This window comes from Dipodomys spectabilis, unplaced genomic scaffold (assembly GCF_019054845.1).
Source record: "Dipodomys spectabilis isolate Male_0828 unplaced genomic scaffold, ASM1905484v1 ptg000411l, whole genome shotgun sequence".
Taxonomy (NCBI): domain Eukaryota; kingdom Metazoa; phylum Chordata; class Mammalia; order Rodentia; family Heteromyidae; genus Dipodomys; species Dipodomys spectabilis.
This window is the reverse complement of record NW_024871088.1, coordinates 981,038-1,008,813: the sequence shown is the minus strand read 5'-3', so window position 1 is coordinate 1,008,813 and position 27,776 is coordinate 981,038. Positions and strand designations below refer to the sequence as shown.

At 56.8% G+C, this 27,776-nt stretch overlaps 1 protein-coding gene across 2 annotated transcripts; it reads right to left on the bottom strand.

The window, feature by feature from the left end:
* Nucleotides 1-163: 163 nt before the first annotated feature.
* On the bottom strand, nucleotides 164-26,943 carry Flna (filamin A). Of its 2 annotated transcripts, XM_042667528.1 has the most exons (48): nucleotides 26,851-26,943; nucleotides 23,279-23,771; nucleotides 20,110-20,358; nucleotides 19,906-20,003; nucleotides 19,655-19,802; nucleotides 18,736-18,854; nucleotides 18,569-18,646; nucleotides 18,311-18,473; nucleotides 18,023-18,223; nucleotides 17,339-17,476; nucleotides 17,131-17,254; nucleotides 16,853-16,989; nucleotides 16,559-16,752; nucleotides 16,263-16,376; nucleotides 16,031-16,174; nucleotides 14,733-14,856; nucleotides 14,484-14,644; nucleotides 14,313-14,403; nucleotides 14,064-14,233; nucleotides 13,737-13,854; nucleotides 13,341-13,603; nucleotides 12,492-13,089; nucleotides 12,229-12,402; nucleotides 11,986-12,148; nucleotides 11,720-11,880; nucleotides 11,458-11,628; nucleotides 11,061-11,184; nucleotides 10,817-10,973; nucleotides 10,085-10,274; nucleotides 9,903-9,926; nucleotides 7,415-7,662; nucleotides 7,212-7,307; nucleotides 6,975-7,077; nucleotides 6,748-6,888; nucleotides 6,531-6,659; nucleotides 6,208-6,381; nucleotides 5,956-6,117; nucleotides 5,671-5,874; nucleotides 5,437-5,589; nucleotides 5,207-5,329; nucleotides 4,841-5,107; nucleotides 4,543-4,680; nucleotides 4,210-4,325; nucleotides 3,531-3,663; nucleotides 1,995-2,171; nucleotides 1,626-1,844; nucleotides 1,333-1,536; nucleotides 164-667 (listed from the first exon to the last, which is right to left on the bottom strand). In XM_042667528.1, exons 2-48 carry the CDS (start codon nucleotides 23,649-23,651, stop codon nucleotides 480-482), a joined length of 7,944 nt encoding a protein of 2,647 aa, XP_042523462.1. In that variant the 5' UTR covers nucleotides 23,652-23,771; nucleotides 26,851-26,943; the 3' UTR covers nucleotides 164-479. The 2 variants fall into 2 exon arrangements, with proteins under 2 accessions (XP_042523462.1, XP_042523463.1); XM_042667529.1 differs by lacking the exon at nucleotides 9,903-9,926.
* Between the last annotated feature and the right edge of the window lie 833 nt (nucleotides 26,944-27,776).

Sequence of the window (27,776 nt, the reverse complement as noted above, 5' to 3'; positions counted from 1 at the left end):
AGATACAGAGATGGAGCTAAATGCAGACGAGGACTCCTGGAATCCAGGACTGGTCCCCTTTGGAACAAGGAAGTTCCACCTGGAATCCCAGCAGCCTGGACTGGTTCCCTGCTTTCACCCTTACTCCTAACCCCATGAAAACTATGGCCACTCACTCACAGAATAGAAGCAAAACTTTATTCTTCTTGGCTGGGAAAAAGTATTAGCAGGTGGTTGAACACAGGACCACCCCCCCCCCCCCAGAACCAAAGAAGACAGGCGCTGCCACCAAATGGCTCCCTCTGCCCAAGTGAAAGCCAAGAGGCCAGAGACAGCCCGGGAAGGCAGGTGAGCACAGCGCAGGGCAGGGGCGACTGCAGTGCTAGGGTGGCCACGGCAGGCCGGGGGGGCAAGGGCAGGATTTAGGGGAGAAGGAGGATGGGACTGGCTGGGAAGTGGGGTGGGTGTGGGGATGCTTCTGGCTGGCATGGGCACCAGGCTCAGGGCACCACGACACGATAGGGGCTGCCTGGGATGTGCTCGTCGCCCCACTTGACCACTAGTGTGTACTCCCCTTTGTCCTTGAGCAGGTAGGAGACGCTGTAGAGCCGGCTGCCCACGTGTTTCACCAGGATCTCCTCGCATGGTGTCCTGGGACCATGCACTCCCACCAGCAGCATGTTGTTGCCTGAAGTAGGACGGGGTCTCAGTCACAGGCCCTGACCCCCATCTCTCAGCTATGATTGCTATGACCCTCTCCTCCCCATCTCATATCCTATTTTTGGCGACAATTATTTCCGAAGAGTTGCCAGCACCTCTTGCAACCCAGGCCAGCATAGGAAACTCCAGTTCCTCTAAGCTGGGTTTTCTTCTTTTTTGGGCCTGTCCTAGAGGACTTGAACCGCACTGGTCCCTGAGTTTGTCTTGCTGAAGGCTAGCGCTCTACCACTTGAGCCACAGCTCCACTTCCAGCTTTTTTTGCTGGTTACTTGGAAATAAGAGTCTCAGACTTTCTTGCTCGGACTGGCTTTGAATTGCCATCTTCAAATCACAGCCTCTGGAGCTGTCAGGATACAGGCGTGAGCCACCAGTGCCAGGCTTGTCATTTGCTCTTTGAACAGGGACTAGCCAGGAAAGAGACTCCCCACAAATGGGAACGTGTCTTCTTTGTCCCCAGAGGCACAAGCTATATTTTTTTTTGGAGGGACAGACAATGGGAGGGAGGGAGGCCTAGGTGGGAGGTAGTTCTACAAACACAGACATATCCCCAAAGGCAGTTTTCTGAGCCTATAGGCTGAGCATCTTGTTGGTTTAGGTCCAGTCTTTTCAGAAGCTGGAGGTAGAGCTACCTACCTGCTTTACTGCAGTCTACTGTGAAGCTGCTCTTCTGGCCTACATAGGCCTTGCTCAGCCCCAGGCCCTTGGCTACCACCTTGCTGGCGTCAGCAGGACTTGGGCCCAGGGTTGCATGCTGGGGAACACTGGCAGCCTTGGTCAGGGAGTCCACAAACACTGATGATGTCTCGTGGAGGCTGTGGTTGCTGACAAGACGGGGGCCTGCGGGGCAGAATGCATGGGACTGAAAGGTGGCGGCAGTGCCAGGCACCAGTGGCCAGTGGGCACCAGTAGCCCAGACCTAGGCTCACCTGTGACTTTGGCCTTGAAGGGGCTTCCCCCAATGTGGTAGGGCCCACCATACTTGATGGAGATGAGGTAGCTGCCAGGTGCCATTGGGGTATAGGTGACACGGTAGCCCTCAGGACACTCCTGACAATCCATCTTCACCTTGGAGGGGCCATCAATGGTCACCGAAAGGGCACCAGCTCCCGCGTTGGTTGTATTCACGATAAACTCAGCTGGGCTCCCTGGGAGCATGGGAGGTTAGGCACAACCCACCTGGTTAGCGTCCCTATCCTCAGCCACTGAGCACAGGCTTGTCACCTCTACACGCCTCCTGTTGTCACCAAAAGCTTGGAGGACTGCAGCCACAGTCAGAGCTACACCCGTGGACCTACCTGTGACACCACCTTCCAGGCCTGCTCCATAGGCCGACACCAAGCCTGGGTCCCCTCCATGCCCAGGCTCCCCAACTCGGATCTTGAAGGGGCTTCCAGGGATGTGGGTACCATTGAACTTGACATCAATCAGATAGATGCCATTCTCCCGTGGGATGAAGCGCACAGCATACTTATCTGAGGAGCAGAATGACATGCTGAGGGCCTGGGGTCTCTTTCTGTGCCTAGCACACAGCATCTGCAGTGAATAGCCTGAGTATTGGCTTTTGTCATTTCCCTTGCTGTCTGTAAGAGCAAGGCAGCACAGACATTCTGAAGGCTGAAACTTTAGATGCCCAAGCAGCCCACTGTCAAAGCTCATTTGCACTGAAGTCTTTTCTAAGCCAAGTGCCTACACCTTGCTGCCTCTTAATAAAATTTTACTGGGATCCAGGTACCAGTGGCGCATGCCTGTAATTCTAGCTACTTAGGAGGCTGAGATCTAAGGATTGTAGTTTAAAGCCAGGCTGGGCAGGAAAGTCTGTGAGACTCTCTTTTTTTTTTTTTTTTTTGGTCAGTCGTGGGGCTTGAACTCTGGGCTTGGGCGCTGTCCCTGCGCTCTTCAGCTCAAGAGGAGCGCTCTACCACTTTAGCCACAGCGCCACTTCCGGTTTTCTAGTGGTTTATTGGAGATAAGAGTCTCACAGACTTTCCTGCCCAGGCTGGCTTTGAACCATGTTCCTCAGATCTCAGTCTCCTGAGTAGCTAGGATTACAGGCGTGAGCCACCGGCGCCAAGCTTGTGAGACTCTTATCTCCAATTAAATACCAGAAAACTGGAAGTGGTAGAGCACTTGCCTTGAGCTGCAGAGCTCAGGGACAGCCCCACGACTGACAAAAAAAAAAAGAAAAAAAAAAAAGCTCAGGAACAGTGCCCAGGCCCAGGGTTCAAGCCTCACAACTGGCAAAAACAAAAACAAACAAATTGGCTGAGAACTTAGGATCATGATTTGAAGTCAGTGTAGGCAGGAAAATCTGTGAGATTCTTTTTCTTCAATAACCACCAAAGAGCTAGAGGTGGAAATATGGCTCAACTGATACAGTTCCAGCTTTGAACAAAAAAAGCTATGGGAAAGCACCCAGGCCCTGAGTTCAAGCCCCAGTACCAGCACCAAAAAAACAAAAACAAAAACATTTCCTGTTAATTCCACATTGCCTTCTGGTAGCTGAGAACAGGTAGAACTAGGTGCAATACAAAGTGTAATGCAATGAAGCGCTATACCTTTGGCCACAGGGCTAGGCAGCCCAATAGTAAGACCGCATGGTTCCCTCGATCTTCCTAATGACCATGGCTGGCAAGCCGATCCCCAGGGGTTTTGGTTATAAGTTGAGGAAGGGTCTCTTGGCCCAGGGGTCCAGGTGTTAGAACTTAGTCTTGGCTGCTTACAAAACCTGTACCTTCCTTTTGTACTCTAAGCCTGCTTAGGAATGCCTGCTGCCCCTGGTTGGGCCAAGACAGATGGCTGGATGGCTAGGCAGGGCAGGGAGAGGGCCTCACCTTGGTCGATCTCTGTGACATAGCACTCCTCCAGGGCTCCCGAGGGGCTGTGCACCTTGGCATCAATTGCCCCTTTTGCCCCATTCAGGCTGACTGCAAAAGAGGCTGGTTGGTTGACCTTTAGCCCTGACTCCTGGAAGCACAGCAGCAGATGATGTTAGATAGGGTGGCTGGGACTCAGGCAAAGGAGGAGGCTCACAGAATCACACTTACCCATCTGGTGTCCAACTTGGTTTAAAGAGGGAGAGCCACTGATTTGTGAGAGCAGCAAGCCACAGGCACACTTCCCCGTCCTCCAACCCCCCCTAGACCCATGCCCTGGAATCACACACACACACACACACACGCACGCACGCACCCACGCATGTACGCACGCATGCACGCACGCGACCAAAAGGAAGGGTGGTCCCATCTGTGGGTAGCATCCAGCCTTGGCAAGGCTGTCCCTCTTTAAACCTCAGCCCTGGTGCTCAAGGGGCACAGGCTTCTGTTCAAAGCCTTTAGACCTGAGACACGAGAAAAACACCACGCGGTGGGCTGCGCCCGGCCAGAGCAGAGGCCTAGCACCCAGACTTGTTCTGGATAGGACACTCGGCAGCACCGAGGCCTGCTCTCCATGGTGGCTCTGCTCTGGCCGGGGCCAGGAGCCTCAGGTGGGAAGTTTCTCTCAGTGCCTCACCTGAAGACTAGAAACAGTAAGGCGGCGGGCGTCACCAGACGGAGAAGCCACAGGCACCACAAACGGACTGTCAGGGATGTGTTCCTCGTTGAACTTGACTGACACCTCATAGTCACCTGGACAGAAAGGGAACACAAGGCTGAGCTGGGAATACCACATCCCCCCAGGGGCTGACCCACTGAACACACAACACATCAGTGTTTGGGCTTCCTGCCTCTGCCTCCCACAACGGGGGACGGGGGTGAAGGGTGGGAGGTGGGGGAGGTGGGGGGGGCTCTAGGTGGCCCTTGAGGCCCCACCCTCCTCAACTCCAGCCAGTACCACCCCACGTACCTGGCTCTTGGACCACATAAGCCACACCACAAGAGCCATCCTTGCGGTCCTCGAACGAGATCTCAGCTTTGCTGGGGCCCTCGACAGCAATGGCCAAGCCCCCAGCACCAGCTTCCCTGGTCCAAATGCTGAATTCAGCTGTAGGAAAGCAGTATGTCCTCATGGAGGGCAGGTCCTCAGGCCTCAGACCCCCTCCAAGCATAGCCAAGATCAGCATGGCTGCTGAGTACTTGCTCTGCCCCATCACCGCCCTGCGCCCAGCCAGGAGAACAAGCGTTCGGTGGACAAGCACGCCTACCTGGCACTCCAGCTTCAGCCCTCTCCAGGCCAGGTCCTCCAGCACGAACCTTGTGGGCGCCTCCTTCCCCCAGGGGTCCCACAGTGAATTGGAACGGGCTCCCAGGTACATGCTGGCCTTTGTACTTAACGCTGACTGTGTGCATTCCCATCTCAGCGGGTACAAATCGGATGCAGTAAGTATGGTTCTCTCCTTCCACGATCTCTGCGTCATGCGTCTTGCCTGATGGGCTAGTCACCTGAGCTGTCATGTCTTGGATGCTAATTTCTACAAGCGGGAGATGGCCTAGTGAGCAAGACCCCTCTCCCCGATCTCTGCCCCTGCCCCCTTGCCTTGGGAACTCCCCTGGGATGTTGGGTTTCTTACCAGGGATCTTCAGGCTGAGGTCACAGTGACTGCCAACATTGGCCACTGAAGGGGCCCGCCGCCTGCGGGTGATGCTCTCTTTCACCCGGCCCTCCCCGGTCACCTTCACAGAGAAGGGGCTGCCTGCGGGAGGAAAGCACAGCCTCTGCTCACACAGCGCGCCTGCGGCAGCTGGGCCCTGGCGTGTGGCAAGGAGGCTGCAGTGACAGGTGAGCGACGGTTGCACTCACCAGGCACATGCTGGTCAGCGAACTTGATGTTTATGATGTAGTTGCCAGGCTCCGTGGGGCAGTAGGTGACCCTGCACGTGCCATCTTCCAGGTCCTCTGTGTTGATGTCCACCTTGCTGGGGCCTTCAATGGACAGGCTGAGCCCACCGTAGCCTGGGGAAGGGACAGTTGTTAAGCCAGGGTGTCAAAAGCAGCTAGCTGGACTACTCCAGCCGGTGGGTCACTACTGCCTACCTGCATCTCGGGTGTCAATAATAAACTCGGCAGGCTCAAAGGTGTGGCCTTCCTGGAGGCCCTGGCCGGAGACCCGCACGCGACTGGCATCCCCAATCTCTGACTGGCTGATCACCACCGGGATGGGGCTGCTCGCCACATGCTGCCCGTTCTTCTTCACGTGGACCAGGTGCTCCCCCGTTTCCTTGGGCACGAATGAAATCCCTGGGCACAGGGCAAAATCATCAACAACGGAAGGTGCGTAGCCCCCTTTCCAGAACCTTCTGGTCCCTTTGCAGCTCTTACCCACGTGGCCATTACGCAGGCGCTTCAAAAGACAGGGCTCCTCTCGGCCTGAAGGAGGCACCACAGTGGCTGTCAGCAGGCTAAGGTCTGTCTCTGAGATGTTTATGGGGATATCGGCGGCAGAGCCCACTTTTAGGTGGGACATCCGCATGGAATCGTCACCTGAGGGGGAAAGCAGGCCATCCCATCCATCACTGTTAATCCAGCCACAGCAGACCACGCCCACCCTTCACTGCTGCTGCTGCTGCTCACCTGTGACCCTGGCAGTGAAAGGGCTGCCGGGGATGTGCTGCTCATTGTACTTGACAAGGATGCTATAGTCACCGGGGAGCACGGGGAGGTAAGAAACACTGCACGTCCCATCCTGATTGTCCGTGCAGCTGATTTCTGCTTTGGATGGACCCTCAATGGCCAGCGACAAGCCCCCTGCAAAGTCATAGGTGGGATTGGGAACTGTGTCCAGGGGCACACTGCTGGACTCTGTACTGATGAGAAGACCTAATGGCTTAGCAAAGGTCAAGTAAGGAAGCAGGGTGAGGAGCCCCATTCAGGAATCAAAATCCCACGTCCCTCACCCTCTCCTGCATCCTTGGTGTTGACCGTGAAGGTAGCAGGTTTGTTGACTACTCCATGGGTGAGGCCAGGGCCGTAGGCAGTGACATGGCCACAGTTGACGTAATCCACATAGAACTGCAGGGGACTTCCTGAGGGAGGAACAGGGGCCACATGGAATGCTGGCCTCATGTGATCCTCCCACCCCATGAGTGACACAGGTAGAGGCCTTGGGCCCACCTGGGATGTGCATGTTGTCATAGCGGATGTCCATCTCATGCAGGCCGGCCTCACTGGGTGCGTAGCGCACTGTCACAGTGCCATCCTTATTGTCAGTGATGGAGGGCTGTGCCACTTTGCCTGAGGGCATCCGAACCTCTCCTGCATGACAGTAGGTCTGGGGTGAGGACAGACCATTGGTACACCCTGGCCTCCTCGGTTTCTGAGTTCCTGCCCAGCCCGTTTACCAGTGATCTCTCCTTTCTTGATAGTAAAGGGGATGACAAGGTCAAAGGGCCTCAGACTGGTCACATCCAGCCCGTTAACACCCACCATGGGCCTCTCGGGTCCCTGCAGTGGAGACAGAGAGATCAGGTGAGGGGCTGCAGTAAAACCTGGGATCCCTGTGCATGTGTAAGAAAGGGCCTCATCAGACACCACCAGGTCAGCCTCACGTGTCCATGTGCGCGTAGGCCAGGTCTTACCCAATTCTGCTGGCCACCCTGGGCATAGGTGTACTGTGGAGCCAGTTGCTGAGGCCGCAATGGAGTCTGTGAGGCGGGCTGGTCCCCAGCCAAAGCCTGCAGGGTGAAGCAAGAGAGCTGGAGATAGTTTTCAAAGGGGGCTGGAGGAACAAAGCAGGGTCTTTCTGGATGCCCTTGCCCACCCATCCCTGGCCCCTCCTCACTGTCACTTGGAAGGGGCTGTTGGGCACGTGCTCGCCGCCAAAGCGCACACAGATGACGTATTTGCCCGGCTGAGGGGCTGTGTAGAAGATGTCGAAGGTGCCATCCTCGTTCTCTACCACATCCACATCTACCTCTGAGCCATCGGGGGTGCACACGGTGCAGGTCACCTTGCCTTTGCCTGCTGCCTTTGTGTCCACAGTGATTACTGTCTCCTCCCCAATCTGGATGGTAGGGCCGATGCCAGCACCTGGGAGGGCAGGGCGGGTCCCCAAATGGGGGGCCAGCAGGTGAGCCTGGCACTCAGTCTGCAGCCATCAGCCTGCCCGTCCAGGCCTCTTATGCCACCACCAAGCACAGCCAGATCCTCCCTCCCACCTTATCCCCCCTCTCCCCAAGCTGTAATGGCGAGTGGTTTCTCAGAAGGCAGGAAGGATTCTCCTGAGCATCTCAAGAACTACATGGCAGAGGCCTAATGGGTGGTACCCAGGTGCTGGGGAGGAACAGGAAGGGACTATCCCGACATAAGCATTTGCTGCCAACTCAGCCTCAGCTGACCTCACAGCCCATGCTGATAAACATCAGTGCCCTGGCTAGGCCCACAGCTGTCGGCGCCCCTGTGGCCTGGCCTTGGGCCGCAGTGCTATGTGTGGACGCAGTGAGGTGGAGTCCTGCCGCAGCGTGGGGGGGGGCTGTGATACTTGCCTCCCCGTCCACCCCCACCTCCAGTCCCCAGGCCTGATGGTGGGTGAAACTGGACTTTCCTGACAACTGAGAATGCTCGCTCAACCAGAGGCTCATGGTGAGAGGCAGCCTAGCGCAGGCAAGAGCTGGGAGCAGGGAGCAGGCGGGCAGCAGGGTTAGCACCCGAGCAGTGTAGCGCAGCAGGTTTGGCAGAGCAGTGGCAGCACCCAGGGGACAGGGGACAGGAGGGCCAAGCCACAGCCATCACTGGGTTGCAAGGATAGAGCATTCGAGCAGCCTCCAGGGCCCCAGAGTGCCCGAGGAAAGGGGAAGGACAGTGACGTTATGACCTGGGGCTCAGCCGTGGAGGCTTGGAGGCTGTGGGCTGTGAGGCCAGGAAAGCAGCTGATTGAGGACCAAGTTCAAGGGCCCCTCTGGCCAGCCTGCCGCCAAGTCCCCCTATTAGCTGAGGGCTCCCACTACACCAGGCTCTGTGCTGGCCTTCCACTGCCCAGGAAGCTCCCTCAACTCCGGACCTGGCTGCCTGATGCCCAGTGAGGCTTCACTCATACCCGCCCAACATTAGCTAGCTGGTGGCTTGGGCCCTCTTCTGACAGTTCTCCCTGGCACCCCACTTCCGACCCAGCCCCAGGCCAATCAGCAGGTTTTGGCCATGCCCTCTTCAGAGTTCACCTCCAATTGTCCTCCCACTTGCAGCTCTATAGCCATTGACATGGCCCAAGACAAGCTTCTGGCTTGTCTGAAAGTGACTTAAGCCACTCCCCTGGTCTTCCTGCTTTGCTTTGATTCCTGCTTTGATTCCACACACGGTGGCCAGGGAAATGAAGACCATTGACTCACTCCTTTCCTTGATGCCCTAGCACCTGGGAAATGGGCTGCTCCCAGTCCCAGCCTCCCCTACCACCTAGCCTGCATCGCCCCCACCCTGCAATCTCAGATCCCATGGCCTACTCTATAAAGCAATGTAGCCCTGCCCAAACCCCCTAGTTAATCTCTATCCCTCTTCTTGGCCACCTGTCCAAGTGCCAGGCCTGTGGCCTTCAGAGGCTCCTGAGTAATTGTAGCCTCTCCTCCCCACCCCTGGGGTGTCCCTATGTCTGGCTGGGGACTGTGTGAATAACGTCACTGCTGGGGGAAATTGGGGAGAGGGAGGGAAGGAGGGAGATGGGTCACAGAGTGCACTTTGGGGCTCTGAGGCTGGGCCACGCCCCGCCATGCTGGAGGCCCAAGCAGTCACTGGCACTGGCACTACTGCACCGCCAGCCAGCCCCACCCGCTCATGCACCTCCCCCAGCCTGGGACGCAGAGGCCCCTGGGAGGTGGGGATGGAAGTCTGTGGATCTGACCAGGGCTCGAGACTCCCACTGAGTAGAGGAGACCCTTAGTCCCCTCTGCCTATGCAGGAGCCCCTGTGAAAAGGAAGCACCTGCTGCTGGTCCCCCGGTGCTTCCCTGGGGTGCCAAGATCCCCAGACCCCAAAGTCCCCAGTGGGGTACCTCTTAGGATACACTTCACCCCAAAGCTCTCAGCTGCAACCCAAGTGCTCAGAGAGGGAAATGGAGGCCCAGAGAGGGGGAAGGGCCAGAGCACTCATGCTCAGCTCCAGAATCCTCCCTGGGCCGCAACCCTCTCTAGCCCACAGCCCTGTCTCACACAGCCTCCCACTCTGTCCCTGCCTAGAGCTGCAGCTGGAACCGTTCTGGGAATGAATTAGCAATGAAGAGGAAAGGAAGCCGCCCCTCTGGGCAGGAGGGGCATTGGGAGTGGCCCCAGCAAGCAGCTTACCTAGCCCGTGACCTCCGATTGACACTGAGGTGAGAGGGCAGAGAGCAAGGAGAAAGGTCAGGTGAGTCACTCAAGGGGGCGGCCCCCACTCCCACACGCCGCCCCAAGCAGCGAGCCCTTGCACACAGGCACACCCAAGCCCCGTGCCGAGCTCCACGGTGGCCGCTGGCAGGCTGGCTCACCTGTGACTGTGCACTTGCTGGCATCCCCAGTGGGCACAGCCCGGACACGATATGGGGAGAAGGGGATCTCATCACCACCATACTTGATGAGGATGGTATAGCGTCCTGTCACATCCGGCACATAGGCCACTGTGTATGTGCCGTCATGGTTGTCTTGGATGTGTGTCTTCTTGGGCTTGCCTTCGGGGTCCTGTGGGGCAGAGCACAGGGGAGAAGGTTGGCCCAAGTCCACCACTGCTCCAGGGACAACTTCTGGGCCCCTCAACTACCATGGTCCCGATGTCCGCCTGCATATGGCTCTGTCCTTTATGTTCCCATACGCAGAGTCTGAAAATGGAATCCCTGAAGTATACGGCATTTGACAGGAAAAAAAAGGCAGGACTAGGGAAGCTTGGCACCCAACCTTGGCCCCACGGCCTGCCCTGGTATGAAGAGGGGCTTGCCTGGAAGATCTCAGGGTTGTATCCTTATTTCCTGGCCCATGAGATTAAAGGCGAGGAAACGGAGGCACCGCAGGCTCAGGTAAGAAGCTTGATCTGCTCACCGCCATCCTTAGGTTGTGAAGCTGGAAGCAGAGGCCTGCCCCTCCCTGTCCTCCAGCTGCAGCTCCCTAAGACGCTGCTTGCTTGCCCTGCCTGCAGCTCCATACTGCAGGCACTAAGGTCTGGCCCCCTCTCCCCTTCCTCCTCTCCCCTGGAGCTGCAGTGCACTATGGGAAGCCAGCAAACTCACCGTAATCTGGACAGCCAGTAGCCCCTCCCCAGCATCCTTGGCATCAATGGTGAACTCCACTGGCAGGCTAGCTGGCACACCAGTAGTGTTGAGTCCAGGTCCGCTGGCCTTCACCTTACTGGCATCATGTGTGGGCAGCACCTTGACCTTAAAGGGGCTTTGGGGCCAGGGTGTTGTGAGTGATGGGCAGACAGCTCTTAGCACCCGGCCTGCCCTCACCACAGGCAATGGGCTTGCTTCTTACCTCCGGGGTACCTCTTCTTCCCCGTATAGCACTGAGATGCTGTAGGGCCCTTCTCGACTGGGCACATAGTTGACGGTCTGGGTGCCATCTGCATTGTCCACCACATCCACTGGCTCCACCAAGCCTGGCCCCAGTAACAACAGCTCAGGCCTACTCCCATCCCACTGTGTCTCGGGCCTACACCTTACCATGTCCTTCCCAACGGCAGGAAGGACCCGAGCACCTGCAGCCTAGGACCATCTGGATGCAGACCCTCCCACATCTGTTCAATGGCAAGTCCTGTCGACTCTCCCTTCTTCGGGTTTCCACCCAGCTCTACTGCCACCTGAAGCTCTTCCGCCAACTACCTAGATACCCGTCCACCTCCATGTTAGGCCCACCTGACCTTCCTGCTCACCTTTGGGCCCTTGTACTTTGACCTGCAGTGGGGCCACACCAGCCTTGCTTGTGTCCACCTGGAAGGACTGAGGGAGATTGGCACGAACCATGCCCGGGCTCAGGCCAGGCCCAGAGCACTTGACTTTAGATGCATCTGTCACGTCATGCACAGGGACCTTGAAAGGACTACCTGGGGGTTGGGGCAGAAGGACAGCGGCTATGTAAGACTGGGGAGGGACGCAGAGGCCGTCCTAGCCCTTCCCTGGCCACCATCTCCTCACCTGGTACTTGGTGACCCCCATAGGTCACATTCAGGCTGTAGGTGCCAGCCTCGAAGGGGATGTACTCTACCGAGCAGCTGCCATCCTTGTTATCCATGCAGGACATCTTGGCCTCCGAGGGGCCTTCTACAGCCAGGCCCAGGCCCCCTGTGCCAGCTCCCCTGGTCCAAGTGGACAGCTTGTTATTCCCTGGGGTTCCCAGGCCCATTGACAATAGAATCTGACACTCTCACCCTCCCCCCCCCCCGGCCAGGTGGCTTATTCACCTGGTCTCCACTGTGAACTTGTTGGGTTTGTTGGTGGTGCCGCTTTGGAGGCCTGGCCCGTGGACACGCACTCGGGAGGGGTCACAGCCCTCTGCCACAGGCACCTGGAAGGGGCTGCTGGGCACAGGGCTGCCATCATAGGTCACGTTCACAGAGTGGAGTCCTGGAGGGCAGGGCAGGTCAGGAGGAGGCTGCGCTGCCCTGCCCACCCGCTACCTGGCCCAAGGGAGCCCCGGCACCTACCTTCCTCATATGGCGTGTATTCCACTTTGTATGTGCCGTCTCCACAGTCCTGAACGTACGTCTCGGTCAGGTTTCCTGATGGGTTGGCCACCCGGGCCTTGACGTGCGGCCCTCCTGTCTGTGTCAGAGCACGAGCGTCCACACTGAATTCAGTGGTGGCCTCTCGGAAGACACCTAGAAAGAAGGACAGTGAGGAGGCTGGGGCTCTGGGGACCCAGGCTCTCCACTCTATCCCCACAGACCCCCATAGCAGGCCTCCTTACCTTGGCCCTCAATTCCAGGCCCATAGCACTGGATGCCTGATGTGTCCAGAGCAGGCTCCACCTGAAGCTTGCTGGGGAAGTTGGGCACAGGCTGGCCACCATACTTGATAGTGACAGTGTAGGCCCCAGGGCAGAGAGGGATATAGGTGATGGTGTGGGTGCCATCACCATGGTCCTGGATGTACACTTCGGCTGGCAGCCCAGCCTCAGAGCAGATCTCGATCGTCAACTCTGCACTGCCTGCACTTGAGCAGTCCACCTGGAACTGGCCCACCTCACCAGCGGTGGCCCGCTCCAGCCCAGGGCCTGAGCACTTGACCTTGGATGGATCAAAGCAGGGAACCACATGGGCCTTGAATGGGGAGCCAGGAATGTGGGTGTCAGCGAAGAGGATGTTAATGTTGTAGTCGCCGGGCTCAGTGGGCACGTAAGACACAGAGCATGTGCCATCTCCATTGTCCAGACACTCGAGCTGTGCCTCACAGGGGCCTTCCACAGTCAGGCCTAGGCCACCTGTGCCAGCACCTTTGGTGTCAATGGTGAAGCGGGCAGGGGAGCCTGCACTGCCCCCCTGCAGTCCTGGCCCAAATGCTTTCACCTGAGGGAAGAGGAAGATCAGGAGCTGAGGCTATGTCACCTCCAGCCCAACCCCAGATCGATCTCTTTTTTCCCTGACTTTCTTCCCCCCTCAAAGAGACAAGAACAAGCTCAGGCTGCCACCGGCTGGTCATCCATCAATAAGGGCAAAGATAACCAAAGTGGAAGGCAAAGGTGGAGTAGAGGGACACCCTCTGGGCCCTCAGCACAGTGGCTTCCTCCCATAGGACCTCCCAACTTCGATTGTATTACCTTGCTAGGTTTGGTCGGAGGTACTGCTTCCACAGGAAAGGGGCTGCCAGGCACTGGCACCCCATCATAGGTCACCTCCACCTCATAGGGCCCTTCCTCACGAGGCACAAAGCGCACCACGCTATTGTCAGTCCCCAGGCCGGACTCCACCTTGCAAGGTACTGCGACACCTGAGGGACCCACAATCTTGGAGGCCACTTTGCCTTGGCCACCTGCCCCCTTTGACTTGACTGTGAACTCCTGGTCTTTGCCAACGTCCACTTCTGTTGGAATGATAAAAGGAAGGAAAAAGAAAAGACAACCATGACACGTAAATTAAGACCACCCGTGGGGCAAGGCTCTGGCTGAGGGGGGAGGTGTCTTGGCAGTGTCTATGATGAGTGCCAATCAACTTACTTTCTCCCAGGCCAGAAACCTTGATCTTGCTGAGGTCCAGGCTCGGGGACACTCCTACTGAGAAGGGGCTCTTGGGGATGGCATCCCCTCCGTAAGTGATGTTGACACCAACTGGGCCCTGAGATGGGTGCAGAAAGGCACCGGTCACCAACTAGGACCCTTGGTCTCTCTTCACCTCTAGTTGTCCTCCTTGGGACATAGGGGCAAGAGAACTCAGACAGAACCAGCTTTGCTCCCCAACTCTTCTCCCCTTGGGCCAGCCTACCTAGCACACCATATGAGGAAGCACAGACTGAATAACTGTGGCGGAGGGGTCAAGAGGGCTACCTGCTGCACAGGTGTGTACTTGACTGTGTAGGTGTTATCATGATGGTCAATGACGTCCACATCTCGCGCTGCCTCCCCTTTGGCCGGCCCTGAGAACTGGACATCCAGCTTTCCCTTGCCAGCAGCTTTGGCGTTGACAGTGAAATGGGTGGGCTTGCCGAGCTCAATACCTGAGGAGATAGGGGGACTTGGCTCTCAAGTCTTCCCCCCTTGCTTCCTCCCAACCTCCCACAGGATACTCATCCTTACCTGTACGACTGAGACCAGGGCCATCAGCTTTTACCTTGCTGGCATCATGAGAGGGGTCTACCTTCACCCGGATGGGGCTGGTAGGTGTGGCCTGTAGGGAGCGGCAGAAGATAGGTTGAGCACAATACTCCAACACCCATCAGTCTAGGGACCAGAGGTAGTAAATCCCACCTGATCAGCAAAAAGGACCATAATGGTATAGCTGCCAGCCCCGCGGGGCGTGTATTTCACTGTGAAGGTATCATTGTCATTGCGGATTATGTCGAAGTCAATGTCTGCCTCAGTAGGACCCACCACTCCCGGGGCACACTTGATACCAATGCTGACATCGCCTGTAGTTACGAGAAAGCAACAGATCCTCAGACATTGTGGGGAGACCCCCCCCACACACCTGTCCTTCCACCCAGAGCCAGTCCTTACCCTGACCGGCCTCCGTACAGTCCACAGTGAAGTAGGTAGGTTCGTGGGCTTTGAGCCCTGTCTTGGCCACTCCTGGGCCATACACCTTGACCTTGTTTGGGTGGCTGCCAGCTCCCACATTCACCTGTAGGGTATGGGAACAAGCGCAAAGGAATAACCGGGACAAGCCTGCAGTGACAGAAGCTCCCTTAGCTACTGCCAGTAGACAGGCAAAATGGTAGTGCTGCCTTGGGAACCATGTGGCAAAGTTCCTCCAACAGCCACCATATAATGCTGTAAACTCCACTCCTAGAAAGAAACGAAAACCGAAGTCCACAGAAACACTGTACCCGAGCGTTCGAAGCAGGACTACTAAGCTAGCTCCAAAGTAAAAACATCTACGGGACTGGGGCTGGGAAGGTGGCTCAGTGGTAGAGTGCTTGCCTTGCATGCATGAGGCCCTGGGTTCGATTCCTCAGCACCACATAAGCAAAAAGAAAAAAAAAGCCGGAAGTGGGGCTGTGGCTCAAGTGGTAGAGCGCTAGCCTTGAGCTGAAGAGCTGAGGGACAGAGCTCAGGCCCAGAGTTCAGGCCCCACGACCGGACCCAAAAAAAAAAAAAAAAAAAAAAATCTACGGGACTAGGCAAAGAAGACAAAGAAAGAAGACTTTCATCTATATGAAAGTCACTGAGCTGTGTGCTTCAAATGCATGAACCATGTAGCAGGCAAACGTTCTCTCATTAAAACTGCTATAGAAGATAAAGAAAACCACAAAAAGCCAGAAATGGATCTGTGGCTCCAGTGGTAGAATGCTAGCCTTGAGCACAAAAGCTCAGGGACACTGTCCAGATCCAGAGTTCAAGCCCCAGTATCAGAAAGGGAAAAAAAAAAGACTGCTATAGAGCACACAAAATGACTTAAGGACAGTATACTTAGGGAAAGAGTCGAACTGCGTAACTCTTTTGAACAAATAATCAAGTGTTCAACAAAAAGAGTATCGGGAAGTTGAAACTTGTTCAGGGTGAGTGGGAGAGCAACGAGAAGGTAGACACAGGAATGGAGGAAGGGTGAGCAAATGCACTCATTTCATGTACACTATATAGATTGAATCACGTAACGTGAAGGCTGGGCTGGGGTGGCGAAGGAAGGAGAATGATGAGAGGGTGTGACACCGATGAAGAAGCATTGTACTTGTAAGCTGGCTACAGGAGTTGGAACTGCTTTGTACAACTACTTAATACATATTTTTAAAACTGCTATAGAAACAAAGCAGAAATGCTAAGGAGACGATGGGCTCAAGGCTTGGGCACTAGCTTACCCGGAAAGGGCTATTAGGAATGCTGACACCGCCCCAGGACACCATGGCTGTGTGCTTCACTGGTTTCCTGGGCATATAGGAGCAGCTGTAAGTGCCATTGCCGTTGTCCTTGACTGAGGCCTCCACAGGGCAGCCCTCGTTGTCCTGTAAGGCAGGCAGAAGCAGGCACCCGCTGGTCAGTACCGAGGTCTGGGTGCCTGCCTGCCCTGCCCAACATGGGTGAGCACCCCACCTGGACTTGGACCCGGAGAGGGGCCTTTCCGGCATGCTTGGCGTCCACAGTGAACTCTGCAGGTTTATTGACAGCCACGCCAGTCTTCTCCAATCCAGGCCCACGTGCCTTTACCTGGCAAGAGACCACCCAGATCTCAGGAGACCAAGACAAGGTCTCCAAAACCCCAGTCAGATCAGGCAGGAGCCTAGAGTGGCAGAAGAGCATGGTGCTGGAGATAGTGGCTTACGTCTAGGCTGCTAGGACAGGGCACAAGGAGGAGGCCCAGATTCAAGGCAGTGCTGTGTGCCCTTTACCTTGTCTGGGTGAAAGTCCTGGGGTGCATCGCGGATATCTGCCATGAAGGGGCTGAGGCGGATGTCCTCGCTGTTGCACAGCACGTGGACCGCGTACTCGCCAGCCTCCTGGGGCCAGTAGCGCACATCGCAGGAGCCGTCGCCCTTATCATCACATTCAATCTTGGCCTGCGACGGACCTTCCACCGAGAAGCCTGACAACAGCCAACAGTCACATCGGTGCCCTGGAGCCTCAAGGCGGGCTGCCCTTGCCACCCTCTGCCCCAAGTACCCATAGCGAAGCTTCTGACTCACCCAAGGTGCCCACATCGTCCCCAATGGCCTCTACCACGAAGTCTGCTGACTTGCCAACAACGCCTCCTTCCAGTCCGGGGCCCCAGGCCCGCACCTTCTGATTGCCACACTCCGTGCCCACTTTCACCTCGAAGGGACTGCAAATGTGAGAGCACACAGGGAAGCATTAAGAGACACTGCCCTGCATAGGGGTCATTCTGTGCCACCCAGAAAGAGCCAGCCAGCCTCTCATCATCAGACACGGGTGAAGGGGTGGGCAGCAGGGCAGAAGGTCTCACCTCCGTCCGATATTCTGGCCACCCCATGTGATGGTGACGGTGTATGTGCCAGGGACTGTAGGGTAATACTCAAAGCCATACACGCCGTCCCCTAGGTCCTTCTGTTTCACACGTTCCTCACCCTCTGCCAAGACAGGAGCCACTCAGGTCTAGCCAGCAGTGACCCCCAAGGACTGTCACCACACACCCCAGCCCCAGCCCAACTTACTGGGACCCTTTACAGTGACCTTCAGCTCCCCGCTGCCAGCGCCCTTGGTGTATACCTTGAAGTCAGCCGTCTCCTTAACCCGCACACCTTTAGGCTGAAGGCCCCGGCCAACAGCCCGACAGGCAGCTGGGTTACAGGCTGTGGACAGAAGGGTCAGATGAGCTGCCAGGACCTGGGGCTGGCTATCCCCTTGCCTGCCACCCACAGGACCAAGCTGTTGGGATTCGAAAGTCCCTTAAGAGCTTTGCCTGACAGGCTGGTAAGGCACATGCAAGAAACAACTGGAATGGGCTGTGACCCCAGGACAGTATCCCATGCCAGGACAGAGCAGGCCTTTTCCCACCTGCTCAGAGCCAGCCCCAAGGCCCCCACCCATCCCTCCCCACCAAGAGGAAGATGGAGCCAAGTACCGTTGACCCTGTGGGCAGAGCAGAGAGCAGCAGGTTTCTAGACAGCTGGAGCCAGCTCTTCCGAAGGTAAAGCATGGAGAGGAGAGATGGAGAGGAAGAGGAGGAAGAAGGGTCCCAGGAGGGGAGGAAAGACAGTGCATGCCCAGACAGTGAAGCTCAGGGTCCAGGGCCACCCAGATGGGGACTGGAGCTAGATAGCCCCAATGGCTTCCCCCTCCCACAGGAAGTCAGGGCCCCAGTACCACAGTTGGGGCATACCCAGGGCCAGGCCTACCTTGGCCAATAGTGACAGTGTAAGGGCTGCGAGGGATGGGCACACCAGCGAAGGTGACATGCACCGTGTGGACACCCTCCTTTGTGGGCTGGTAACTGCAGCGGTAGGTGCTGTCTCCTCGGGCCTCCAGTTGAGGCTCCACTGTGCCCTTCTGTCCTGTAGGGTCCTGGATCACCACCTCCACCTCGCCCGTGCCAGCTCCTGTTGTAAGGCACAGGCTCAGCTTCTGGACGATGCCAGGACAGCTCTTCCCCCAGGCCAGGTGGGCCCTGGCAGTCCCTTCCTCACCTGCGGTGAAGATCTCAAAGTAGGTGGTCTTGTTAGCAATGTTGCCACTAGGCTCCAGGCCAGGGCCTTGGGCCATCACTTTGCTGGCATCACCCTGTGACTTGTCCACATACACCTCAAAGGGACTCTTGGCAATATGCTGGCCGGCAAAGAGCACAGTCACCTGTTCACAGGAAAAGCAGGCCGTGAGGGCGGTGAGGGGGCCCTCTACCCGCCACCGCCCATGGCCACCTGACTCTCTGCCCGCTCAGGGCTCACCTTATGAGTCCCCGTCACTTTGGGGATATACCAGACAGAGAAGGTGCGGTTCTTGTCATTATTGGCAGTCACCTTTGCCTGCAGTGGGGAAGTAGCATTTGGTAAGAGCAGCCACTCCCTAAGGGGACACGGCAGGGTCCTGCCCTAGTATACTCGCATCATCCTACCTCTTCTTGGTGTCCGGCTGGGTCTTCCACGTACACCAGCACCTCTCCCTGGCCGGCGCTTCGAGTCTCCACAGTGAACTCTGCTCGCTTCTTCACCATATTGCCTGTGGGCTCTATGCCTATCAGGGGAAGGGAAGAAAGTGATGGGCCTAGTGCTAGGGCCACAGCCTCATCTCTCTACTTCCTGGTCTCCAGACAGTGAGACGGGAAGAGTGGGGGACACAGCATTAGAGTCCCTATCCCTCCTTGGCAGTCCTCCAAAGCAGGCATGTTTGCATCTTGGCAAGTTCGTTTAGCATATATCCAAGTATGAGACTGGCCTAGGGACTCACCTAGGTCAGTTCTTGCCACCAAGACAACTATGCCTGTTCTCTGGAGCACGCTGGTTTGCTCCACTGGTATGATGAACCTAAGCCCTGCCTAAGCCTTGGGTCCTGTGATCCCTTGACCAGTTTGTCTCCCATTATAAAAAAGCATCCCACTGGCTTCTCCTCCTCTGAGGAGTGTACTAGCACTCTGATGTTAAGGGAATAGTTCTTTGTGTGTGTATTGGTCGTGGGGCCTGAACTCTGGGCCTGGGCGCTGTCCCTCAGCTGTTCAGCTCAAGGCTAGCGCTCTACCACTTGAGCCATAGCACCACTTCCAGCCTTTTCTGCTTATGTGGTGTTGAGGAATTGAACCCAGGGCCTCATGCATGCAAGGCAAGCACTCTACCACTGAGCCACCTTCCCAGCCTCAAGGGAACAGTTCTGATCAACAGCGATCCATTCTCAGCTGCCTGACCTTTGAAGAATTATCTGATCATGTAACTGCCGCGTGGCCAGAGATTCCCTTGGGACTTCAAGTTCAGAGAGGGCACAGTCCCATGGGGAGGATATCACTGTATGGCCAGGAGTCTCCCTAGTGCAGGCTATCTCACCTGGCCCATAGGCTCGGGCTTTCTTTGGGTTCAGTTTGGGCCTCAGGGGAGCCCCTGGTTTCAGCTTGGCCTTAGGGAACTGGGACAGGTAGGTCATAACTGAATGCTCATCCACGTTGGGGTCCACAATCTCCTCAGGGGTGATCACCTGTCATGGGGAGAAAACAGGAGCCATTGGGACTTTGTCTACTGTGAACATGACACCCCCCCCACACACACCTGCCTCAGGCAGAGCATATCAGGGGACGTACCTGAGGGATGCCCAGCCAGTCATCAGCCTGCTGCATAGCTTCCCGCGCATTGTTTACAGGCTTGCTGGCATCCCAGGAGTCCCAGTCAGGACACAGGCCTGCGAAATAAGGAAGTCCATGCCATGAACCTGAGGGCTACAGAACCACATCCCAGGGCCAACACACAGGCTCAGCAGAATGGCCTTCACTTCCATTTGCCCTTACCTGGGGCACAGCTATCCACAAGGGCACCCAGAGCTCGGCCACTCTGCCAATCTCGACTAAAGTTGGTGATAGGCAACTGTGGCAACTTGTTTTGGATCCAGCCCAGAAGCCTCTGCTTGGGTGTCTGCTTTTTGGCTTCCTCATCCTCTTCCTCATCCCACATGGGCATGGAGATAGAGTAGTGCAGGATCAGGGTCCAGATGAGGCCCAAGATCAGCTTCAGGTTTCCATCCACAATGGCCTTGCTGTCTGTGGGGAAAAGGAGTGGAAGTACTGGGCATGCACAGATCCTCCCATAGCCTTGGGGGAGGGTGCCCCAAGATAGGGAGTCAGGCCACTCCTGGGCCAAAGTTTGGCAGCAGATAGCTGCCAAATAGATAGGAGGAAGAGGCCCCCCGCTCAGCAAGGGGAGGGGAAATGTGGATCACTCTATTCCCAAGGTCTTTGTGGGGCCACAAGGGGTGTTCGCAGATGGACACTCAAGAGAGTATAAGATACAAGATGATACAATGCACTAAGGGGAGGAACAACTAGCAGTCCCAGGACCCAGAGGAAGGGCAGATCGCCAATCCTGCCTGCAGAAAGAGCCAGGGAAGGCCCTCGAGGGCAGCCCTGGAGAGTGCTAGGATAACTGCTTTGCTCCTGTTGAGGCAGAGAAGTACCCAGGATCTCTGCAGACCAGAAGGAACACAGCCCTATCTGGCCTTCAAAACAGAGTTCCTGACCTCAAGCTGGGTTAGGGCTGAGGAAGAGGAAGGCCAGGTTGGCAAAGTGTTGTTGGGAAATACAATTACCACTCCAGGGCGGGTGGATGGGGGTATAAGGCAGGGGAAGTAAAAGCATTGGGCAAGGACCCTTGGGCGAAGGGGTGTGCAACCCCGGACCTCCCCACTTCCCTGTCCTCCCAAGCCAAGCTAGGAGTCAGGAGGCCATAGGGCTGGCTCAGGGGGAGCCAAGTCTCAAAGGAACAAATGGTTGGACTGCATGTTCCTGACTCACTGGGGCCTGTAGGGAACTGCAGGAGTGACAGAGCAACAGACACTGTGGGCCGCCCCGACTTCGCTGGGGAGGAATAGGGTGGGGCTGAATGAGGCTAGGTCTGGTGCCTATGGCCCACTTGGCAACTCAGTGGCAGATGTTTTGGGTGGGGTCCCCCTATCCTGCTGCTTCAGCAGAACCTGTTCAGCTGCCACCCCCCCACCCTCACGATTTGCCACCTAACGGGCTGTAGGTTGCAGGCAAGCAGAAGGCTTACCACAGGGGAAGTGGTTAGGGCGGGCACCCTGAATACCCATCACCATGGCAACTCCTCTGGAGCCCCACCCAAGGCCACTTCTGGGTCTCAGGAGTGGGTGCCTCAGGGTGGGCTGAGGTTTTAAGAGTTCATCTTTGGAAACCCTACTGGCCTTCCCTGTAATCAGAGAATATTTGTCTAGTGAGTCAACTGCAGAGGGAGGCCTGAGGACAAAGACAGATACCCTTGAAAGGGCCGTCCATGGCAGGTGGCCTCCCAACCCAAAGGCAGCACCTCAGCTAGGAGGACTAGCTAAGCCTCTCTACTAAGCAGAGTGACCTCTGTCCCTCAACAGGTTGATTCTGGCCTTTCGGGGTTGCTTTCCACTGCCCTCAAATAGTGTGAGGATGGGGAAGGGAGGCTTGAGAAGAGCAGGGACCCAAGATAGGGAAGGGATTCTCACCAGGTTCCCATCCCCAAGACCTGGGTGCAACACAAGTGCCCTCGGAGGTCTCCAGTGACCTCCAAGGGGTGTGTAGGGGGGAGTAAGGCCAGGCCCACCAGACCAGGAAAATTAAGGCAGGGCCCTCCCCCTGGCCCATATCAGGCAGGCCAATGGCAGCACCATCCCCCTCCCAAGAGGAAGGGGAGGACCAGGACCTAGGGCTGGGAGACTGCCTGGTTAGATGGCCCCGCCCCATCCCACCCCCTTTCCCCAGCCCCTGGGCCAGCCAGCCCCCTTCCCTCCCCTAATCACTGCTGCTTTCCAACATTTTTTTGCCTTATATGGCAAAGCTCTGGGAACTAGGCCTGCTCCAGCCAGCTCACAAGAAGGAGGGGAGAAAGGAGGGAGGAGACCCCCCCCAAAGAGCTGGGGTGTGGCTGGCCTCCCCACATCCGGTAACCCCCCCCCCCCCAGACTCAGAAATGACTCAGCTTGGCTAGACCTTCTTGAGGCTGGGGGGTGGGCCTCCACTAGCATTCCAAAAGAATTCAGAGCTCCAGAGTGGCAAGGGAAAGCAGAGTTTTCTCACTTTCTTGGGCTCCTACACTCCCTGTGCTACTCCTCTTGTTCCACATTCCCCAAGTCCCCAGTTCTGGTGCCTGTTCTGGAGCAGCACCTACTGAGAAAGGCCTGGGATGCTGCTGTAGAGTATGCCAATGCCAGCCTCTCCAGTCCAAGTGGCAAGGACACTGGGCTGGCAGTGAGCCCTGAGTAACTTTTAACCAACTCCTGCATCCTAGATGCAGAAAACCAAGGAAGCAAGTTTGCCCGGGGTGAATGGCAAAGTTGGTGTTTATGCAGACTACCAGACAGATCTGTTCAACTCAACCATGCCTAACCTGCTTTGGGTGCAGTTTTGCTTCTCTCTAGTGCTCAGGCTCACCCCTCTCACCCCAATCGGGGAATCTAAACCAGGCATGTGAACTCTCTCCCATGGGGAGGGTGTTGCCAATCTTTTGAAAACAGAAGCAGAAAGAGTCCCTAGACAATGGGATCTACAAGTTCAAACCCCCAACTTAGAACCAGAGGGCACCTGAAGGCCACAGGGCCCTTTCTTAAGGGCCGATGGCCTCCTCTTCCTCCAGGATAGGGTGAGGCACTCAGTGCCAGCTGCCCGGTCAGTACCCGCCTCACCAGGCGCGGTCCCACGATGGGTATAGTGGTGGGGGCGCGGCCTGCGGAGGATGTGAGCTCAGCCTGGGCGCTGGCCAGCGTGCCGCTGCGGGCGGGGTCGCGTAGCGGTTCGCACGCTCCGCAGGCCAGCCCGCGCGCCTTTGTTCTCGAGGACTGCACTGAGCGAGACCGGCCGAGGGGCCCCAGGGACATCAATGGCTGCGCCGCGGCCCGGAAAAAGGTATCGGGGGGCCCGGAAAGGGATGGGGCCCCCGCCCCCGCCCATGCCCCTGCCCCAGGGCGGCCCGCGCCCTCACCGATGGAGACGAGCTTGATGCTCTCGCGGTCCAGGAACTCAAGTGCCACCGATACGTTTTCGAGCTGCATCTGGCGGAAGGTGGGTCGCTGGTTGTGTTTTCGGTGCATCTTCTTCTGGCTGAGTACCTCCAGCAGGGCGATGAGCCGCAGCCCGTCGCTCAGGTCCGTCTGCAGATTGGCGATGCGCTTGCTCACGCACTTGAGGTGCTCGTTGCACCAGCGCGTGAACGTATTCTGCTGGATCTTCTTCCATGGTGCATCCTCCGCCAGGTCCTTCTCGGTAGCGGGCATCTCGGCGTCCCGCGTCTCCGCGCCGCCTCCCGGAGCCGCGCCTGCCGTGCTCTGGCCAGAGCGAGAGTGGGAGCTACTCATTTTGAGGCGTGAGGAGCCACGGGGGCGGTGCTGCAGCTTCGGCAAGGGGACGGCCCTTTAATTAAAGCCGCAGGCACTTCGGCGTGTTGAGAGTCGAAGCCGAGAACAACAGAGGTTGTGCTGTGGAGAGAGCGAGCCCTTTAAATGCGGGTAGAGGGCGGAGCCAAAGGCAGAGCTTCATCAGGGCGGGACGCAAGGGCGGAGCTTCGGGGCCGCACCCGCGTCGCTTTGCCCCGCCCGTTGGAATGCCCCCACAAAGGTCCCTGCCTCTCGCGGGTACCACCCACCTCCAGGGCTTTAGGGAGGGTCTTTGGGCCCCGAAGAGGGCACAGAGGCTTCCTAATTCCACAACCTCTGCACCAGCGCTAGAGGAAATACACCCAGAGCGAAGAAACGCTGAGCATTGTTTGGCTCGGGATCGCTGGGCTGCAGCCGGCACGCCCTTACAAGGGACTCTGCATCCCCACTGATTGGGGCGGATGGGGGGGGGTGTCAGTGAATCACTGGGGCTCCGCCCCAATCTCAACACCACCACCCCTCGTCATCATCGCCCCCTCTTTCCCCCTTCCCCGCCAGTTTCGGACTTAGGGTCCTCGGCCTCCCTCTGGTCAGCAGCAGTGGGAAGAGCCCAACAATAAGCGAGTCGATCGAAAGCGCCAGCGCTAAGTGCACCAACACACCGAACTTAACGCGGCCCCTGCTGCCCCCGCCCCACACGGCCAGCCAGTTCTAACAGTTCGGGCCCACACACCTGCACGCCGGGGTTTCCCACCGCCTCCCCCCCCCCCCCCCGCCCCACTACACTCGGGAGGAAATGGGGCACTGGACCAAGAGGCCGCCAGCACTCCAGGACCAAACAGCCTTCAAAAGGGCCTGGGTGTGCCAATGGACACGGGCCATAGACATCCACTGAGTGCGTGCAGCCAAAGCACGCTTGCGCAACCCACCATTCTGTCCACTTGGAACCCTGAGGGGACTTAAAAGTGGGCTTCTCCTGACAGAATAGCCTCTGAGTCCAAAGTGACACAGGATACAGGCAGGATGCTAGGGGGAAGATAACTTTTTTAGCCCCAGAAGGGCCTGCTCAGGGAGTCCAAAAGGACTGAGCACCTGGGGCTCAATTTGAAGCTCAGTGGTGGATGTGGCCAGGCTCAAGGACAGGGCCAGGAGACAAAGTGGGAGTGTGCAGCACAGGTGGCTGTGGTTCGCTTAAGAGCCAGAGCTGTGCTCTGAGAAGAGTGTGAAGCTGTTTTCTGAAAGTTTAATTTTCTGGTACGCAATTCTGCAGATGATGATGTAAAAGCTGCTGTGCTGAGTCAGAGACTAGCAAAGACCCAGGAACAAGGAAACTATAGAGGATACTCAAGAAAAGTCAGACTACTTATGGCTTCTTCCCAGGGTAGAATCACTCCTCTCCTAGCCCTCTGTACTTTGCCTTTTCCTTTCTCCATCTCAATCTCTTTTTTCTTCAGTAAAACAGGTCTCTGTTTCTACTGCTCAATTCGAGTAATAACTGATATTCTAAATGCCAAGGGGAAAAAGGGTCCTGGGTTGGCTGGTGCGTCATGCCCAAATATGGTTGGCTCTCCCATGGCTTGGTGTGTGCATCGCGGGTATTGGGGCTGTGATCGCACCGGGCTCCCCTCTTCCTCTCAACATGTTCACTTTCACAGAACCTAGAACCTCAATGATTCCCCCACCAATGGTGCTTAGTACGGTGCCAAATGGCATTTTCTAATACTGAGACCGACCTGCTACATTCTCCTTCCTGTCCTGACTACTTTTCATACACTCCTGCATCAAACGCACTAGGGTGAGAGCTATGAAGGGGTCCCAGCCTGCCAGGTGCCATTCAACACAGGCTTAGAATTGTCCTACTAGACTCCCTTCTCCCCCCCACCCCCACCATTAGAATGCAAGTTCCTAGGAATGAAATTTCATCAGGAATTGATTCTCCACTAAGTGCCATCCCACTGGGTTATCTGAATTCATTTCTTAATTTTCAGAGAACAAGGAAACTGAATCAGAGGAACTGACCAGAAGTCAGCTTCAGCAGACAGGACAAAACTTGTTTGTTGTAGCTTTCAGCCCTAGGATTTGGCTAGCTAGGAAAAAGAAGGAATGAAAGAGTAAGAGGAGCTTTGTCCCTAAGAGGACATAGTACCACCACCAGATGTCGCCCCATCCCAAAGCCCCCAGTTGGGGCAGCCTCAGGAAACCAAAATCCAGCTCTTTCATATTTTCCCTTATTTGGAGTAGATTCTTGGATGTTAGACATACTCCGCCCACCTCTACACACCCCCACACTCAGACCCCAGGCTAGGTCCTCCCACTGGGAACTATAGTCGTAAGTTCAGGAGCCATTCAGCTGTGCTCCCTAGAGCACTTTCTAGACCCGTGTAGCCAGGGGGCGCCAGGAGGAAAGGAAGCAGCTTAGCAAGTGAGACCTAGACTGGTAAAGAAAATCCAGGTGGGACTGGTAAAGACACTTATTTTAGGAGCATCTACCTTGACAAAGCAGTATACAGCTTACGCAAATAGACCTGCTGATGGATTTCACCCACTTTTCCTGGCCTTGGGTGGCATAGGGATCTGAGAATGTTGGTGCTTACATACCAGCTGCCAGTGATTTTCTCACTAAGAGCCAACCTGGGATACGGGACAGGGCCCAGCATGGAAATCTAGTTTATCACATCCCTGCCACAGGCTCCCAGGAGTACAACATCCTTAGAATCAGCCCCATTCGCCCAAAGCAGCTGGTTCCAGAAACAGGCCCACAGCCTGCTCCTGTCTGTCTTTGCCCTGAATGCAATGTGTCCTTCCAGCTCCTCAGTGACCCCTCACCCTCATCTCATGCCCTTCTTGCCCAAATATGCATGCGGTCCATGGGTACCCACACGTCTACCTGTCTCCTGCCTGCCCTCATCTCATGCCAAAAGCTCAGACACCTTCTCTCTCAGGGATCCCATAGCCCGGGGCTTCCAGACTCTTGGATGCACACAGTAGCCTTTAGACACTCACTCACTCCTAGATGCCTGGGACCTGAGTCCCCACACCCGAGCTGCCCCTGGCCTGGACCTGGTCGTGCTCCCGTTGGCGCCTGCATCCTGCAGCCTCTCTGCCCGCCCACACCACCTCTGTCTCTGGTTCGCGAGCGCTGCGACCATCAGGAGCGGAACTGGCCCCGCGTATCCCTCACCTGCTGTCCCAGAGGGCGGCAGGCAACCGCGGGGTGGCGCCCAGCTCTCCTCCGCGCCCGCGCCGGCGCCCAACGCCTTAGGGCTCCGCTGGCCTCTGCTACGCCGCGCGCCTCCACGCGAATGGGCCGCTGCCGCCCGCCTTCTTGTTGGCCGCATCCCCGCCCACGCCCACCCCGCGCCCGGCCCGGCCCGGCCCGGCGAGAAAGCCTTAATTGGTAAAATCGCCCAGGAACCGGGGGCGGGGGGTGGGGTGCGGGGGCGCACCACGAGCTCCAGTGCCCAGGGCTGCCTGGCGACGCCGGCCCCCCACCCCACCCCGGGATGAGCTCACCGCTCAGCAAGGGCCGCCAGGCCCCTAGGGAGGGGTGATCACCTTCAGCACGGGTTCCACCGAGCCCACGTCTAGGCCCAATCTCAACGACTATGGCTGGGTCTAAGGGAGCCAAGCATTCCCCAGCTAGAAAGGCCCAGATCCAAAGCCACCTCTTCCAGAGACACACCCACAGTCACCGCAGCCTGAGTCGTTGCCCAAGCCTGAGCTGGCCACACAAGTCAGATCCTGTCCCCTGGAGTGAGAGGCATGGGGGCCCTTGCAGGTGTTCGTTGAGTGCCTATCATGGGCAAAGCTCCAGTGAATTAATCTGGATACACGGATTTAGCCCCAGCGAACTGAAAGGCCTAGCCTGGGAACAGCGAGCTGGAATGTACTGGATTCTCAGCAATTAGGTTCAGTTACAAACCTGACACTGTGCAGTGGGGCGCATCCAAAAAGCCTGGGGCCCATGAATCTGGTGGACAGAGCCACGCCCTGGCACTGTCAGGTTCTCTTCCTCTTCTAGAACATGCCCATTTCCTGGTAGCTTCAGATTCAGCACAAATGTCACGTCGCAGGGCGAGGCCACACAAAACACCACCATTTTAACAT